General features: G+C 31.8%; 1 protein-coding gene across 1 annotated transcript; it reads left to right on the plus strand.

Moving 5' to 3' along the window:
- Positions 1-12,137: 12,137 nt before the first annotated feature.
- On the plus strand, positions 12,138-13,794 carry LOC111695767 (salivary glue protein Sgs-3; the record flags this gene model as incomplete). The annotated part of the gene is made up of 1 exon (XM_023465201.1): positions 12,138-13,794. A coding segment is annotated over one exon (1,353 nt), but the record flags the coding sequence as incomplete, so codon positions are not given.
- Positions 13,795-16,676: the final 2,882 nt, after the last annotated feature.

The following is a 16,676-nucleotide window of genomic DNA, read 5'->3' on the forward strand; positions in this document are numbered from 1 at the left end:
ACTGAAGTAACCCTCCTGTCATGTCAGATTCATAACGGTACTCAAAAAAGCTTTGTCTGCTTAAGAACAAATAAGATATACGGTTTTTTTCCTTTGATGAAAAAATTGGATGACAAGATGAATGAGCGGAATGAATTATAGATGGAAGGATTAAAGAATGAATTCAAATTGAATGAATAAATGGGATGAGAGGATGAATGAATAAATGAATTCTATGAAGGGTTTAGTTGTGCCTCACCTCTCTGACCTTGGGTCTAAGAAACACAATTAAATTTGAGAAAAATTATGGTTTCCCAGAACACCGCCATTTTTTTCTTGCTTTAAAAACGACCGCCATTTTGTTTTCTTGTTTTTGAACTACACCCGCCATGTTGTTTTATTGTTTCAAGCTGCACCCGTAAATTTGTATTGTCTTTCTTTCAATGGGAGTGGAAAGGAAATAAGATGCTGTGGGTCACATTAAACTTTAATAGATTAAATTCAGATCAAAATCTGACATTTTACTTCTACAGCTAGACCTAAATTGACAAAATGAACCTGTATTCAAGATTTTAAGGTCGTTATTAAAGTATTGTCCTGTATTTGATATTTTATTTCGTCTGTGGTAATTACTACAAATTTGTCCTTCAATTTTGTATCAATTAAACCTAAACCTATTTCCCCTTTCCTACTCTCATTAGCACAATGTTATTATAGTTTATAGAGTACTTTTATTAAACTTAAACTGCATTGACAGTGGGGTATTATGGGAGGGTCAGCCAAAACGAGTTTATTCCATAAATAAGGCTTGGCCGCTTAATAATTTTTTTTGAGAGTAATCTCCTAGTTGTTTAAATATTATGTTTTAGTTAAGAATTTCGACCGAAAACACTCTATTTCATTGAAAACTTTCGAAATAGGATTTTTCAACACGCTACTCTGACTAAATCAAGGTTTTGGCGTGCTGCCGGCGCCCCTAAATCTTTTCTATATGGCTGTTAGAATCTATTTATATATTTAGATTATCCAGAACCCACTCTACTTTCGTGTGCTTTTTCTATAACATATATGTTTTTCTTCCGAAATACTCGCTGTAACAAAGACGACATCTAAATTTATTGCGGGTTTCCAGGATCCATTCAAGGATAATATATGAACAAGAAAAGTAATTATAGATTGAAATCCTTATACATCAATGCAAGCTACAATTCATACAATGTTTGTAAATGAAAAGATTATCAGAATTTATTAATTTTGTTCATTCTCACCATGAACAACAAGACAGAAGCATTCAAAGAGGAGTATTGTGGCAAAAACCAGTCACCCCCCATGACCCCCTAAAATACCCCAAGGGGGGGGATGGGAGAGGGTGTAGACAATATGATGTAATATCAAAGATTTGCATGATTCTCTCATTCAACCAGTTTTACAAAATATAAGAAATATTATAAAACTTCAAAAAGAAATAGCTTTGAATTTTATTTTTGAAAAGCTCTAAAATCTTGGTTTTCTTCAGAATAATCAGACAGAATGTCTGCTCTCATGTAAAATGAGTTTTTTCCCCTCAACAACTATGAAATCTTCAAAAATTCATTTATTTCCTAACTGATTTGGTATACCATAAAAAACTGGCAGACAATGAATTTTTTAAAATTTCAAAATGTTAAATGTTTGTTCCAGTTTCTTTTAGTTTTGCTTGATTTACCTTACTTCACTTTCTGTTGTCATTGATTCAATATTTGTACACTCTGGATCAAAAATGTCCACAGGGGGTTAAAGTCCATAACCATTAAATCTAAAAAGTAAATCTTAAAGCAAACTTTTAAATGCATTCTCAAAGTGTATAACCTAGGTTTTGCACCCATCTTTCTAGTAACAATCTTTCTTTGCTAATCTATCTGCAAGCTTTTCGTGCATTTCGGAATAAAATCAATATACAAAATTTTGCAGAGTTTATGTAAGTTTAGGTAAAAAATTTAAACTTTGAACAACGTCAAAATAAAACATGTTTTACAAATGAATCTTGCATTGTAAAAAAACACCTGTATTTATCTAATATGGCAAAGATAACCTTATATAGACTTATTCTGATTAAGCCTTATATTTTCAAGGCTTATATTGGTGGGCTGGGAAATATCTAAAGTTTGTGTCATTTTATAAATTTTCTTCATTTTTGTTGCAAAAACAATTTTAATCTATCGGTGAAAATGAGAAAAAAAGGGTTTTTAAAGAAAAGATAGGGGAGCTAGGGAAGTCATAGTGGGGAGTAGAAAATAAAAATGGCCTACAAGGAAGGCAGAGGGGGAGGAATGGGGAAGTGGGAGCGCTGTGTGAATGTGTGTGAGCATGTCAGCATCTCATCATCTTATCATCAATATAACCCCGTGCCAGGACACACACACACGCAAACATACACACATCAACCTTCCCCTAGGCCCTGCCCAGTATAGTCCATAGTTGAGGATACAAATGTCATTAATTCTTAAAAGAAAACCGAAAATAAACATTTTAAAACTAATTTGAACTGAGCAAAATAAACATATTTTCCATCATTTGTCTTCAAACATTGCTTTTGGTTCCGGGGTCAAAATAAGATATTTATTTTTACATTTTCTGACACTTTTATATGCTTATTATCATGCATATCCTGTGAATAATTCTACATATTCCTGTATCTAAAGAATTAATGTATGTACGTATGTATCACGGCCCACTTATATGTATGCTTCTATCTACCGATCTATATTATTCTGGGCTAGTGTACATGTAACTTTGTCGGTGGGCATCGCAGCTGTTATATCTCAGTGGACCCTAGATATTTTTAGCTAGATATTAGCAAATTTTGGTCTCACTATAACAAATTTTTATTCTGGCTATTTGTTCATTCTACAAAAATAATTTGTACTTTTAAAAAAGTTTGAAGTGAAGTTCAGGGTCCAGATTAGAGAAGAACTTTGGTAGATAGTGGGCCCTGGAGTAGGCAGAAATGAGATACTGAAGCTAAAATCTTGTGATCATAGCATTTTATTCAAAGATTTGGTAGCATCAAAGGCGCCTTGTTTTCAGAATTCCAAAATGTGGTCTACCGTTTTTGTACCTTAAGAATTGACAAAGATATTGAGAAATTTGTTTAAAATTCAAAATATTAAATATCAGCAAGGTTGTTTAAATATTTAGTATCTCCAACAATTTTTATAATACAAAGAAGGAGGCTAAATCTTATCTCAAGTTTTAAAGACTTACAATGTTTTCTATACTCCGTTGACATTTATATTAATTTTACGAAAACCAAAGACAAATTGTAAGTATGTATGGTATGTATAATGTATGTTTCTCTGCACGCTTAGGTGCGTCTTCAATATACAGCTGAAGAAAAAGTAATTTTGAATTGTTGGTGTACCTGCCTCGAGTTTTTACATATTTATTTTTTTTGCTCTTTCCTCCAAATTTTTAAAGGGGAATCTGCGAAAATATTTTAGGACATCTGCAAGTTTTTTAGTGTACACAAAACTATCAGTGCAGTATAGAGAGACTTCATGTTTATCCTTATATTTCGTTATATTTCTATATTTTTTTTGTAAATTCCATTTTTATCAAGTGCACATTTTCACCTCTATGAAGAATGTAGATCTAAGCTTCATAATTACATATCTTAAAAATAAAAAGTGAAGAATCTAAAATTAACTTACGTACACGATTTCACAGAGTCAAAAATATTCATGCATATTAATAACCATATATATATATATATATATATATATATGCACTTGCCTGACGAAATGCATGCGATTTTTTTAACAAAAATATTTTCACGAAACCAACATGAACTTGACATTTTAAAAACTATTTAAGTTTTCAAGTTTGCAAATTATTCTCAGATTGTTTCAAAGGTTTTATTAAAAAGAAATGATTAAAACAAATTCACCTTGGGTCTGTGCACTTATGCAATTTATACAGAAATCTCAGGATAAGCATGATTTTCATCCTAGTAGGGGAAATCCGCAAAATATAGAAAAATTCAAAGTACAACATATTTTTAACATTTTCAACCAAGATTTTCTTCAACTTTAAAAAGGGGTTTCCGAGAAAAATGGAACTTTTCAGCAATGAAAAAAGTAGCTCGAATTGTTTTGAATTTTATTGCTCTAAATTTGGTAATGCCAATTAGCGGAAGGAAGTGTTTCTAAATTTGAACAGGAAAGGAAAAGCATCCTATTGTATTAAGTTTATTGAAAAATTGCGTACAAAAAAAAAATAAAAAAAGATTAGTCATGTTCTCTAAGCATACATGATACTAGAGTAAGAGCTATACATCTGTGGAATATGAAGACGACTGTTAGACTAAAGTTATCAAATAAACTGCTTAAATGTCGTCTTCTTGTACCACCATTTTGTTTATCACTCACGGTAAATTAGAGGTCCTTGTCAAAAGTCCTGTAAGGGTAAAGTAAAAAACCCATCTTAAACCATTAAATGTAGATTTTTGCATTTGCTATCTTATACCTTTTTTTGGGCTATGCATTTTAAATATCTTTATTTTTATAAACTTTTACGCTTTAATCGTCAAAGTTTGAATAAGTGTATATACACGTCTAGGTTCGTATTCTTAAAAGACTTTTAAACTTTTGCTTAAATCTTAATGTTCGTTATATATTTTTAAACAATTTCGCAGATATGTGCTGAATTTTCAGAATTTTCAGAATTTACAAAAATCTGAATTTTGCCGTAATGAAAATTGCAATATGATTATTAGTTATCAATATTTCACTAAATAGAGCAAAACAACATCAATAAATAGTCTCATACTGCGAAAGAATTATAATTGGTTAAACATGAATCCATTTTTTCATTCTTCAATACTGAGCTGCTAGAAAATAAGCTTTCACAGTTGCAATGCAGATAATCGAATCAGAGGTTTGTATGGGGATAGGCTTACTTCTGTACTGCATGGAAATTGGTTGAATAATGTCAGGAATGTACTCTTAGAATTGTAAATCACGCTTTCTCATCGACACTATTCGGTAGATTTTCTAGCTTCAATGATATACATGTTTTCATAATGAATTTGCAGTATACCACAGAATAGATAGCTTTCAGTATACACACCGTTGCTTTTAAGCCCTTAACCCCCCATCTANCCCCCCCCACCCCCTCCTGGTTCAAGTGCAAAGTGCTTCTCTCCTTCCCCTCTCTTGAAAGGGATGCATCAAACGTACACCGCGTCCATTTAGAATTATATGTTCTCTAAACAAAATCCAATTTTACACAAAATAGAACAATTTCGTCGTTTTTTATTGAAATCTTTCTGGTTTTGTGAATTGTTTAGGGCACTTTTCAAATCTACGATTCACCGAAAATTACGTAAACTTTCCTTTTCTATAATTTTATGTTTTCAATTTGCTACTATTAACGCAAAGAAAGAAACCGTTTAAGAATACAATGATAGCTACAGGTTTAATGATAATTTTCACTTCTTCTAATTTATTGTCAACGATTAATTTTCTTTTCTTTTTAAGGTTTCTGTACATACTGCTGTACTGCTGTACGCCTGTATACCTTCAACGACGGAATGATAAATTTTCGGCTTCGTGGACCAATCCACAAACTAGGAAAATAAAACAAATAAAATCAACTAATCGTGGATTTTCTTAACCCCCATTTTAACAATCAATGTTTTCCAGGATTTGTAGATGATTGCATTTTTTTACTTTCTTTAAAATATACCTACGTCTTACAGGGTGTCCTACGAAACATGAAAGTAGCAAGTCGACTTTAAGATCGTCTTTAACCATTGAAATAATTTGCGGCATTTAATTCGTAAACCTAATTTTAGAAGTATAATTCTTCGAGTTAATAATAACAATATATAACCTTAGTCCTGGCATTTCAAAAATGGAGTCTGCCTTTTTTATGCTTTTAATATTTCCGAAGAATTTGAACAATCATGGTTTCATTTAATAAATTGCAAAACCGAAAGAAATTATTAATAACTCATTTACAACACAGAAAGGCAGACGACATTCTGGAAACTATCAGGAATAGAAGAATTTTGTGTTTATTGTCTCAAAAATCATAAAAGAAGTTTGAAAAACTAATGCCGCAAATAATTTCAAGATCTAAGACGACCTTTAAGTTGTCTTTTCCAATATGTAACATAAGCTCTGCATTTATGACATTTGTTTTAGTTCATCCAGGAAAAATTCTGGAATAGAGAAATCTACAAATAGACGACACGTGAAGCTAAAGCCATCTAAAATCTACTATATCCCTCTACCCCCTAATCCGTACAGTTATGTACCAGGAAATTAACACATTTGGATAAAAGCCTGTAATCTTCTTTAGAATGTTTATGTATGAAAGGCTTGATAATGTCTTCTTTATATTTGAAAACATCTTAGGAGAAAATTGAAACGGAAGGAGGCTGAGCGGGGGAAGGGGGGGGGTGTGTTCACTTTTATAAAAAATTCTTTACGAATGTTTAAATTTTAACCTTCCTCTTTTGATACAAATCAATTTTGATTGAGTTTGAATCAACTCTGATCTAGTTTGATGGGTTGACAGTGTTAAGCTGACAATGGTGAAACCTAGATGATATCTACCCTCCTGTCAATCAAAGCTACACCCTGAGAAAGATTACTCGTAAATTGTGAGGCCTTGACATGAACTTCAAGCAATTACTCAAATATTTAGATTTTAAAAATCTTAAAAAACAATTCGGAATTTTCGAAGATTTTAAACAACATTTTAAAAGTTAAGCTTTTCAACTTTATTTTTTTTTTTTTTTTCTTTCAGGGTTAAAACATCATATTTTAATGAGTTCTCTGTTTTAAGTTAATTTGTTAGAATTTCTGAAAACCTGGAAATATTTGATCATCTCTGCTCAACTATTTTTGAACATTAAATAATTTCAACCTCAGTGTCAAATAGAATGTGTTAATATATAGGTGTTGGATATGTATCTCCAAATTCTCAACACAACATGCCCGGCATGCCCAGCATGCCAGGCATACAAACTCCTAGCTTCAGTTCCCACCCCAATATCAACAATAACAACAACAACAACAACAACATCAAGAATATTAATAGTATCAGCAACATAAACAGCTTCAGGCATTTCGTTTAACCCTTTATTGACTTGAAATCATGAAATCTGTAAATTAAGAAGTTTAATCAAATTCTTACATTTTTTAGAAAGGTTCAAAGAAAAAAGCCAATTCATGAAGGAACAACGGGGAACATGTAACACACATGCGTTGCTAAAATCTATTCATTGCAAAATGAAGATCGATAGATAGCCCAAGTGAGGTTGCAAATTTAAGAAAATGCACGAATTTTATCAGTGTTTTGGGAAGATTAACCAGTTTAACTGTAAATTGTACTTTATTTACTCTAAAAGAGAAAGAAATTTAAAGCAGCACGAGGCAAAGAAATTGGGTTTCGTTATTAGGCTCATCCGAAGGTTTTAGACTTGAACCATAAAGCAAAGAATAGCATTACGTTTAACACAAAAAAAGAAAGGGATTTTTTCTTCGATGTTCAGATTTGATTTTGCGCAAAAGTATTAGAATAGCAGGTTTATTAGTAAAACTTATTTGTTCTGATCAATAGCTCCTTAACAAGAAGAGTTATGATTAAAAACATAAAAGATATCAAGCTTACATGCTATTTACTTTAGCTTAACGTGTTAATTTTCATGTTTAGTGATATATCCTGTATTTCTTGGGCTTTCTAACGCATTTAAACTTGTTATTTGTGGTCGGGAGGGAGTAATAAACATGCAATTTACGAATTATATTTAAAGTTTAGAGATGTTAAAGATTAAAGTTATAATTAGTTAATTGGATTTTACACACACAGGAAAGATGCAGGCGTAGATGGGTTGAGAAATTTGTTTAAAATTCAAAATATTAAATATCAGCAAGGTTGTTTAAATATTTAGTATCTCCAACAATTTTTATAATACAAAGAAGGAGGAAGAGTGCTGTAAAGTAATTGTTTTATATACATGGGAAAGGACGAGCTGGTATTTTCCAATTAATGTTGCAGTGAAAATTTGCACACCCTGTATTATTTGCAAGATTGTTGTAAAAAGAAGAAATTGCAACAATTTCCTGTTGCCAAAACTAGCGAAACATTACTGTACCAGGGTGACCTGGGGCTTGGGGGGTCAACTAAGCATACACAAACAAACAGACGTATCATAAAACAAACAGAAAAGCATTATACAAACTAACAGATTTACGTTCCTCAAAACTAACATTAATCAAAACTGAGAGACAAACATTACTCAAAACTAACAGACAAACATTATTCAAAAGTCAAAACTAACAGACAAACATTTATCAAAACTAACAGACAAACATTACTCAAAACTAACAGACAAACATTACTAAAAACTAACAGACAAACATTACTCAAAACTAACAGACAAACATTACTCAAAACTAACAGACAAACATTACTCAAAACTAACAGACAAACATTACTCAAAACTAACAGACAAACATTATTCAAAAGTCAAAACTAACAGACAAACATTTCTCAAAACTAACAAACAAGCATTACTTAAAACTAACAGACAAGCATTACTAAAAACTAACAGACAAACATTACTCAAAACTAACAGACAAACATTACTCAAAACTAACAGACAAACATTACTCAAAACAAAACTAACAGACAAAGATTATCAAAACTAACAGACAAACATTACTTAAAACTAACAGACATTCTACATTACTCAAAACTGAGAGACAAACATTACTTAAAACTAACAGACAAACATTCTTAAAACTAACAGCCAAAAATTACTCAAAACTAACAGACAAACATTACTCAAAACTAACAGACAAACATTACTCAAAACTAACAGACAAACATTACTCAAAACTAACAGACAAACATTATTCAATTACTCAAAACTAACAGACAAACATTACTCAAAACTAACAGACAAACATTACTTAAAACTAATAGACAAACATTGTTAAAACTAACAGCCAAACATTACTTAAAACTAACAGACATTCTACATTACTTAAAACTGAGAGACAAACATTACTTAAAACTAACAGACAAACATTCTTAAAACTAACAGCCAAACATTACTCAAAACTAACAAACAAACAAACTTAAAACCAGCAGACAAACATTACTTACAACTAACAGATAAACGTTAAACAAACTAACTGACAAAAACAAACTAAAAACTAACAGACAAACATTACAAAAAAACTTATAGAGAAAAGTTATACAAAACCAACTGACATACATTATACAATCAGACACTTACGCAGTCCCATTCCAGCATAAAATGTATGGCATTTATTGGAACAATACTAACAGATAAGAATAAAAGGACTTTATTTTGAGTTGCGAACTTTTTAGTTCTTTTTAATTCAAGATGTCTACACTCTACACTCTACAATCAAGAAATGTCCATGGTAAAAACTATGGAGTATTATGAAAGATTTTAATTTAGTCAAAATTAAACGAAATATTTCAGTGAGAAAGAGAAAGGTGGGAATGGTGTTAAAGTTACAAAATATGGTGAAATTGTCACGCCAACAAAATATTCAAACAATCTTGTAGACACAAGTGGTTACATTAGTGAAATTAACAGGACCCTAAGTGTAAAAAATGCGGGCCATAAAATGGCGGGAAAAAACAAAATGGCGGAACTAAAGAAAAAAATGGCGCCTGCTCAAGTGTACAGACCGAGTCTTAGTTTTCTTTCAAATGGAAAACCTTTTAACTTGAAAATGATGAAAAACCCTGTAGGTGAAACCAAACCCTCAAAGGTCAGCTTGAAGCCGAAGCCCGGATCTAAACTGCCTGTAATTGCTTCTAAAGTCAGCAACATGACACTGCGAAGCAACGGAAAACCTGTGAAAATCTTTAGCTTAAAGTAAGTGTGCAGTAAACTAATTTAAACCAAAGCAAAATTACAATCCTTAGTCAAACTAAATTACACAAATTAAAATCACACTTATCTTCATTATACACGCAGTGAGATACATGAAAGATCCAAGATTTGTGGACACAAGTTATGATTTTGATTAGTCTGATGAAAACTAAATTAACCACGCAATTTTAACTTAATTTAAACTTAAATATACATAAAATTGCTTTAAAGATCGTCTTGCTTTTTAACTGTTTTAAGGGTTATACTGCCTACAATGCACTGTTTAATGAATTTTTTCAAAATATCTAAAAGCAAATGTGAATTGGATTATTATCATTGTTTTTACATATGAAAACTGATAACAAAATCAAGCATCTACACTCTACAGATACCAATAAATTTCAATTTCTAAAAATTTGAAACAAAAACTAATCCATTTCCTAAAAATACAAAGAAATTTCTCCGTTCCTTTCAGACTTGAATATCTATTTGAATGTGTTCATGAAAGCGAAATGTAAATATACAAGATAATCAGTATGATATAGGTACAAGATATTAATACCACACAATTAACCTGTAACATTTTTCCGATAGGGTTCGTATGATAATATTTCTTTTGGATGCCTTTGATGAAGTCAAATAATGATATTATTTGATGACAATTTTGTAAGAATAATTTCCTTCAATGCAGTCTATAATTATTTCTTAATAATTCAGTGTTGTTTTTGCTTAACATTCTTTTAGTGTACCAATAAAAAAATCAATATCTTTCAACTTATTTTTTTTCTGAAACTCAAGTTTATTCACCCCAAAATTCAATAACATTTACAGACCTTAAATTTAGCTAATAAAACTTCAATTAAACACGAAATACTTGAATTGTGCTCACAACACTTTACTCTAATAATTCAAAATAACAACAATTAGACTTCATAAAGTTTATAATGCTATAAAAACATTAGTGATAGAAAAAAAATCCAATGGAATTTAAAGACGATCGACATAAAATCGTTGTAAACTCTATTAAATGTGTCAATAATCAAAACTCAAAACCATGCCTGATACAGTGAGAATCAGAAAATAGTGAAATTTTGTTTTATTTTATTATAGAATGTCGATTAGGTCTTTAAACATTTTCAGACATATATAAAATACTTTGACATTTCCGAAGACATTCATTCCACAGATTTCTGGTCCCCACTGTATATGTTCAATTTTGTCTTTAAGGTCGTCTTCCTGATCCAATTTTTTTGAATAAAAATATAAATTTATAATACAAGGTGTGACACGAAACATGATAGTTGAATATCGTCTTTATTTTTGTCGTAATTAAGACAAAGTTCTTTAAAGAACAGAAATGACAGACCACGTTTTGGAATGGCCAAGACTAGAGTAATTTTGTAATTATAAATTCAAGAATTCTACTTCTAAAATTGGGTTAAAAATTAATGCCGCAAATTATTTCAAAGATCAAAGACGACCTTCAATTTGTCTCTAAACTCATATATATCTATATCTATATTCCAGGTCGGTGTCTGGTATTGATGACTTGTATGATAGAACAGACCATGGAGTCAGGATAAAACAAAAGATTGGAATAAAACCATCAAATTCACACAACCTTCATTCCACGGGACCAATCTATTCTCATAAACCTCACGAGATGGATAAAGGGACAGTTATATCAGCTGATTCTAAAACAGCTGATTCTAAAACAACTGATACTAAAACAGCTGATTCTAAAACAACTGATACTAAAACAGCTGATTATATATCAACTGATTTTAATACAGCCGATTCTAATACAGTTAATTCTAAAAGAGTTGTGACCAAATCAGCTGAATCTACAAAACACCATTTTACAGATAAAGTTACAAAATCATCTGTCTTGAACTTTAAAATTCCAGTGTATTTTGATTCAAGCTACATGCAACATGTGCAAAATCTTAATCTCAACCGATCAGCAACGACATTATTATCAACAACAACAACAACAATACCAAGATCAACATCAACAAAAACAATAATAACAACAACAAAAACAACAACAACAACAACAACTACAACCACAACTCCCACTCTTAAGACCAAAATAAAAAATTCTCCTATTTTGAATTTTAAAGTGCCCTTATTTAAACCATATTCAGCTTCTGTTAACCGGGTTTCAATAAATTTCCCAGAAACAGCAGATCTACCAACAACAGCAGATCTACCAACAACAGCAGATCTACCAACAACAACAACATCAACATCAACATCAACATCAACATCAACATCAACATCAACATCAACATCAACATCAACATCAACATCAACATCAACAACAACAACAACAACAACAACAACAACAACAACACCAACAACTGCAAAAACAACTCTCAAAAAGAAAATCAATAACTCACCAACCCTTAACTTTAAAATACCCGTCTTTAGTGCAAATAGGTATACAAAAATAGCAATAACAACAAACCCGAAATTATCAACATCAACAACAATAACATCAACTTCAACAACAACAACAACAGCTCTAGAAACAGCTACTGAAAGTTCAAAATATACAAATTCTCCAGTTTATAACTTTAAACTTCCCATTTTTCCAGCACACTTTTATTCAAAGACTAAACCAACAACAACAACAACAACTACCCCAACAACAACAACAACAACAACAACTACCCCAACAACAACAATAGCAACAACTACTGCTGCTCCTACAACAACAGAACCAGGATTTACTAACTCACCAATATTCAATTTCAAACTCCCGTTCAACTTTGATGCCGGGTTTATCTCCAATTCTTTATCTCGGCTTATCACTGGAGACCAATCTACCGGATTTTCTCTTTTAAATATTCTTCAGCAGGATACAACTAGGAAATCTATCAAGGAGATGGTTGAAAAGAAAAAAGCAGAGAAAATCTCGCAAAAATCCGAATCAACAACAGCAACAACTACGCCTATAACAACGACAACAAAAACACCAACAACTACGCCTACAACAACGACCACCACAACTACATCAACTACAACAATAAAACCTACACCGGCAATCAATAAGAAGTTAAAGAACAAGAAGGCGACTAATTCTCCGATTTACACGTTTAAACTTCCATTCTCCGGAGAAGGAGGATTGGATAGCTCTTTACTCCGTATACTATCAGGTAAACAGAGGAATATGGAACAGGAGACGTCAACGGAACAGAGCACAACGTCGCAACAAACTTTAGAGACATCAACGGAACAAAGAACAACGTCGCAGCAGTCTCTGGTGGAAACACTCTTCCACCGCGCATCAACGGCATTAACATCGAGATTAGAAACTACAACTACAACAACAACAACACAACCTTCTGTAAATCCCAGAAAAGCTGAAAATTTATCCAAGGAGGATTCAAATATAGAGCACAAGTCCATCATGGAGGAAGTAACTACAGAGCGATCTATGACCCCAAGTCTTGTAACATGGCTCTCTGGGCCTTTCCGACTTAATGGTTTGCCAACCTCATTAGTTAGAGTCCCTCCTCCTTTCCCCGCCCTAGATCCGCTCTCTTGGGTAGACAAGATTCGATCTTCTCTTTACCCTGTTACAAAGATTATTTTTGGTTAATTAAACCTGTACATAGTAATACAGGATGTCCCACAAAAAATGACAAATAAAAGACGACTTTTAAAAGGTTAAACTACTTTTAAGCCTTAAAATAGATTTTATTTTATTTATCTCTCTTAAAATTAGATTATCAACTGAATGCCCCAACATATTACAAAAAGATGACATGACTTGGCTATCTAAAAAGAAATTTTCATGTTTTGAGGGACACCTTGTAAAATATTTGTGTATATATTTTATATGCTCAAACTTCAAAGACTTTGAAGGAAAATATCAAATTGAGAAAACTTGAAACTATGAATATATGCATATATATATATATATATATATATAGAATTATATATATGAATATTGAATATGTAAATTGTAAATATCTTCAAAAAATTTCAGTCAGGTTATTTTCATTCTTCCTGTTCTTTGCATTCTGCCATGCTATAAATATTATAATTATGTGATTAAATTGTGAACAGATATTGTAATTATGTAATTATGTAATTAAGTGATGTAATTAATTTCTGTTTTGTCATTAACGTAAACTTGGTAATAAGTTAGTTAAATATGGTTAGAAACCAAATTGTTAAATAAATGACCTTATTAGTATAAAATATATTCTTTGATATTTTTCATCGTTTTTCCTTTTATTCATATGAGTTTCTGTAAGTACTTCTGTCCATCTGTCAGTCTGTCTATCTGTCAGTCCAGGCCCGTACCATGATTTTTCCAGGGGGGTGCAATAATGAAGCGCGCCGCAGGCCAAATTTTTTTTTTTTTTAAAGCAATGCTAGGTTTGTTTTTTGGGTGGTATATGGTTTTCTTTATTACATTGTCAATGTACACTATAAAGACTAAACTTTATAACAAGTGTATTTAAGCTTTTAAGGGTTACATTTTAGTTTCTGAAACTTTTCAGTTTACATATACAATATACTTAAAAAATAAATGAATGGTACTTTAGCTTCAGGAAAAAATTTATTATTTAAAATCAAGGCTTCTTGTCCCTCGGCCTCATCATGATATTATGAAGATGAATAAAAAATGAAATTTCTAATATTATGTTTAAAAGAGTTTATTTATTGACATTGAGACATTGAGACATTCTTAGTGAATTTTTGAGTACTCAAAAAAAAAACCTTCTACTTTGACTAAAAATGACAAATATCCTCGCTTAAAATAATGTTTTTGAAACTCCCAAAAATGGCTATTATATTCCAAAATAAATGGATGAATTTTTTCCTTTTAACCAACTGTTCAAACTGTAACTAGATTTTAGAAAATTATGAGAAACAATTTCTTTGATATGGGACGGGGGGGGGGGGTGCAAATTCTTCATTGCACCCTTGCACCCCACCCTGGTTACGGGCCTGTGTCAGTCTGTCTATCTGTCAGTCTGTCTATCTGTCAGTCATTTCTATCTTTCAGTCTGTCTATCTGCCAGTCTGTCTATTTGTCAGTCTGTCTATCTGTCATTCTGTCTATCTGTCAGTCTGGTCATCAGTTAGTCTGTCTATCTGTCAGTCTTTCTATTTGTAAGTCTGTCAGTCTGTCAGTTTGTCTATAGGTCCGTCTATAAATCTGTTTTTCTGAAACAGTCACAACAGTAACAACTCTTAGCTATTGTAGCACGTATACAAATGTGGACAGAGACAAATGTGGACAGAGACAAATGTGGACAGGGACAAATGTGGACAGAGACATATATGGACGGAGACAAATATGGACAGAGACAAATGTGGACAGAGATAAATGTGTATAGAGACAAATGTGGAGAGAGACAAATGTGGACAGAGACAAATGAGGAGGGAGACAAATGAGGAGGGAGACAAATGTGGACAGAGACAAATGTGGACAGAGACAAATGTGGACAGAGGTAAATGTGTACAGAGACAAATGTGGACAAAGACAAATGTGGACAGAGACAAATGTGGACACAGAAAAATGGGGACAGATGTAATAAATACAAAGGTCCATAGTAAATCTAGACAAATTACGTTGTATATTGTCCATACGGCTAAATGTGTTCATTAGTAAATACATAAATCATGTCTTGTGATTAAACCAATCTAGACACGTAGATATATATAAGTCCGTCAAACCAACATTGGAATTGCTTAAATTGTATAACAGTGCATAATTTGTAATTACGCTGTTAAGACCTAACTCTAATCTAACATGAAGAAATATACTCAGTTGATATAGAGACTCCGCTTTGATTTCTGCAAGAGAGTAATCATGTCCTAGTTCAAGACCGTGCTCATTGGAGAGACACAGATTGCGCTCATTGGTTTGGCGTTGATCGATTACGTGCTTGTGTCCGTGGAGAGACATTGATAGCTTCTCATGCCCATTGGTTTGACATTGATCGATTAAATGCTTGTGTCCGCGGATAAACATAGATAGCTGATCGCGTCCATTGGTTTGGGGCTTGTGTACATGGAGAGACATTGATAGCTTATCATGCCCATTGGTTTGGCGTGACAAACGTCAGTCATAGAAAAACGACGGACATAGAAAAATCTCTGACAGACACAAACGTTGGAGAGATAAAACGTGGGTTAGAGACAATTTGCATGTGACAGATGACAAAATGTGAAGAAAAAAACTTCAAGAAAATTTTATCATAATAATTTCAGAATTTACGTAGAAAGCAAATTTTAAGCTGTTTTGATCGTTTTCAAAGTTACGATCAACAAATATAATTCAAAATGGATCTGTTCCCATTATAGATTATATAAATTAAATAAATTAAATAAATAAATTGAATAAATAAATTAAGTAAATAAATTAAACCCTTTTTCGTCGTAAAAATGCTGAAAATATTTATACCTCTAGGTGTTTCTTATTTTAACCCTATGGCCATATCCATTCTCTCCATCTTTGCTTTTTTAAAGGATAATATTTTTTTTAATAATTTAAACACTAAAATAATATCTTGGCTTGTTAGCAGTTATTATAATGTTTTTAAAACAAGTAACTGCATAGTATAGATCAATTTTAAGTCCTAATAATTCAGATTTGAATATTGTGAGTTTCATTTCTTTTTTAATTCGATGCGGATTTTTAAACTTTTTAAAAATACATTTTAAATGTACAATTAGTATGTTGATGTGAAAGAATGATATAATGACGGTTATTAATGTAGAACAATAGTCATACATCTCTAGTTTCCATCTGGGTTTCCCACCATTT

Source organism: Eurytemora carolleeae, unplaced genomic scaffold, assembly GCF_000591075.1.
Source record: "Eurytemora carolleeae unplaced genomic scaffold, Eaff_2.0 scaffold87, whole genome shotgun sequence".
NCBI classification, from domain to species: Eukaryota; Metazoa; Arthropoda; class Copepoda; order Calanoida; family Temoridae; genus Eurytemora; species Eurytemora carolleeae.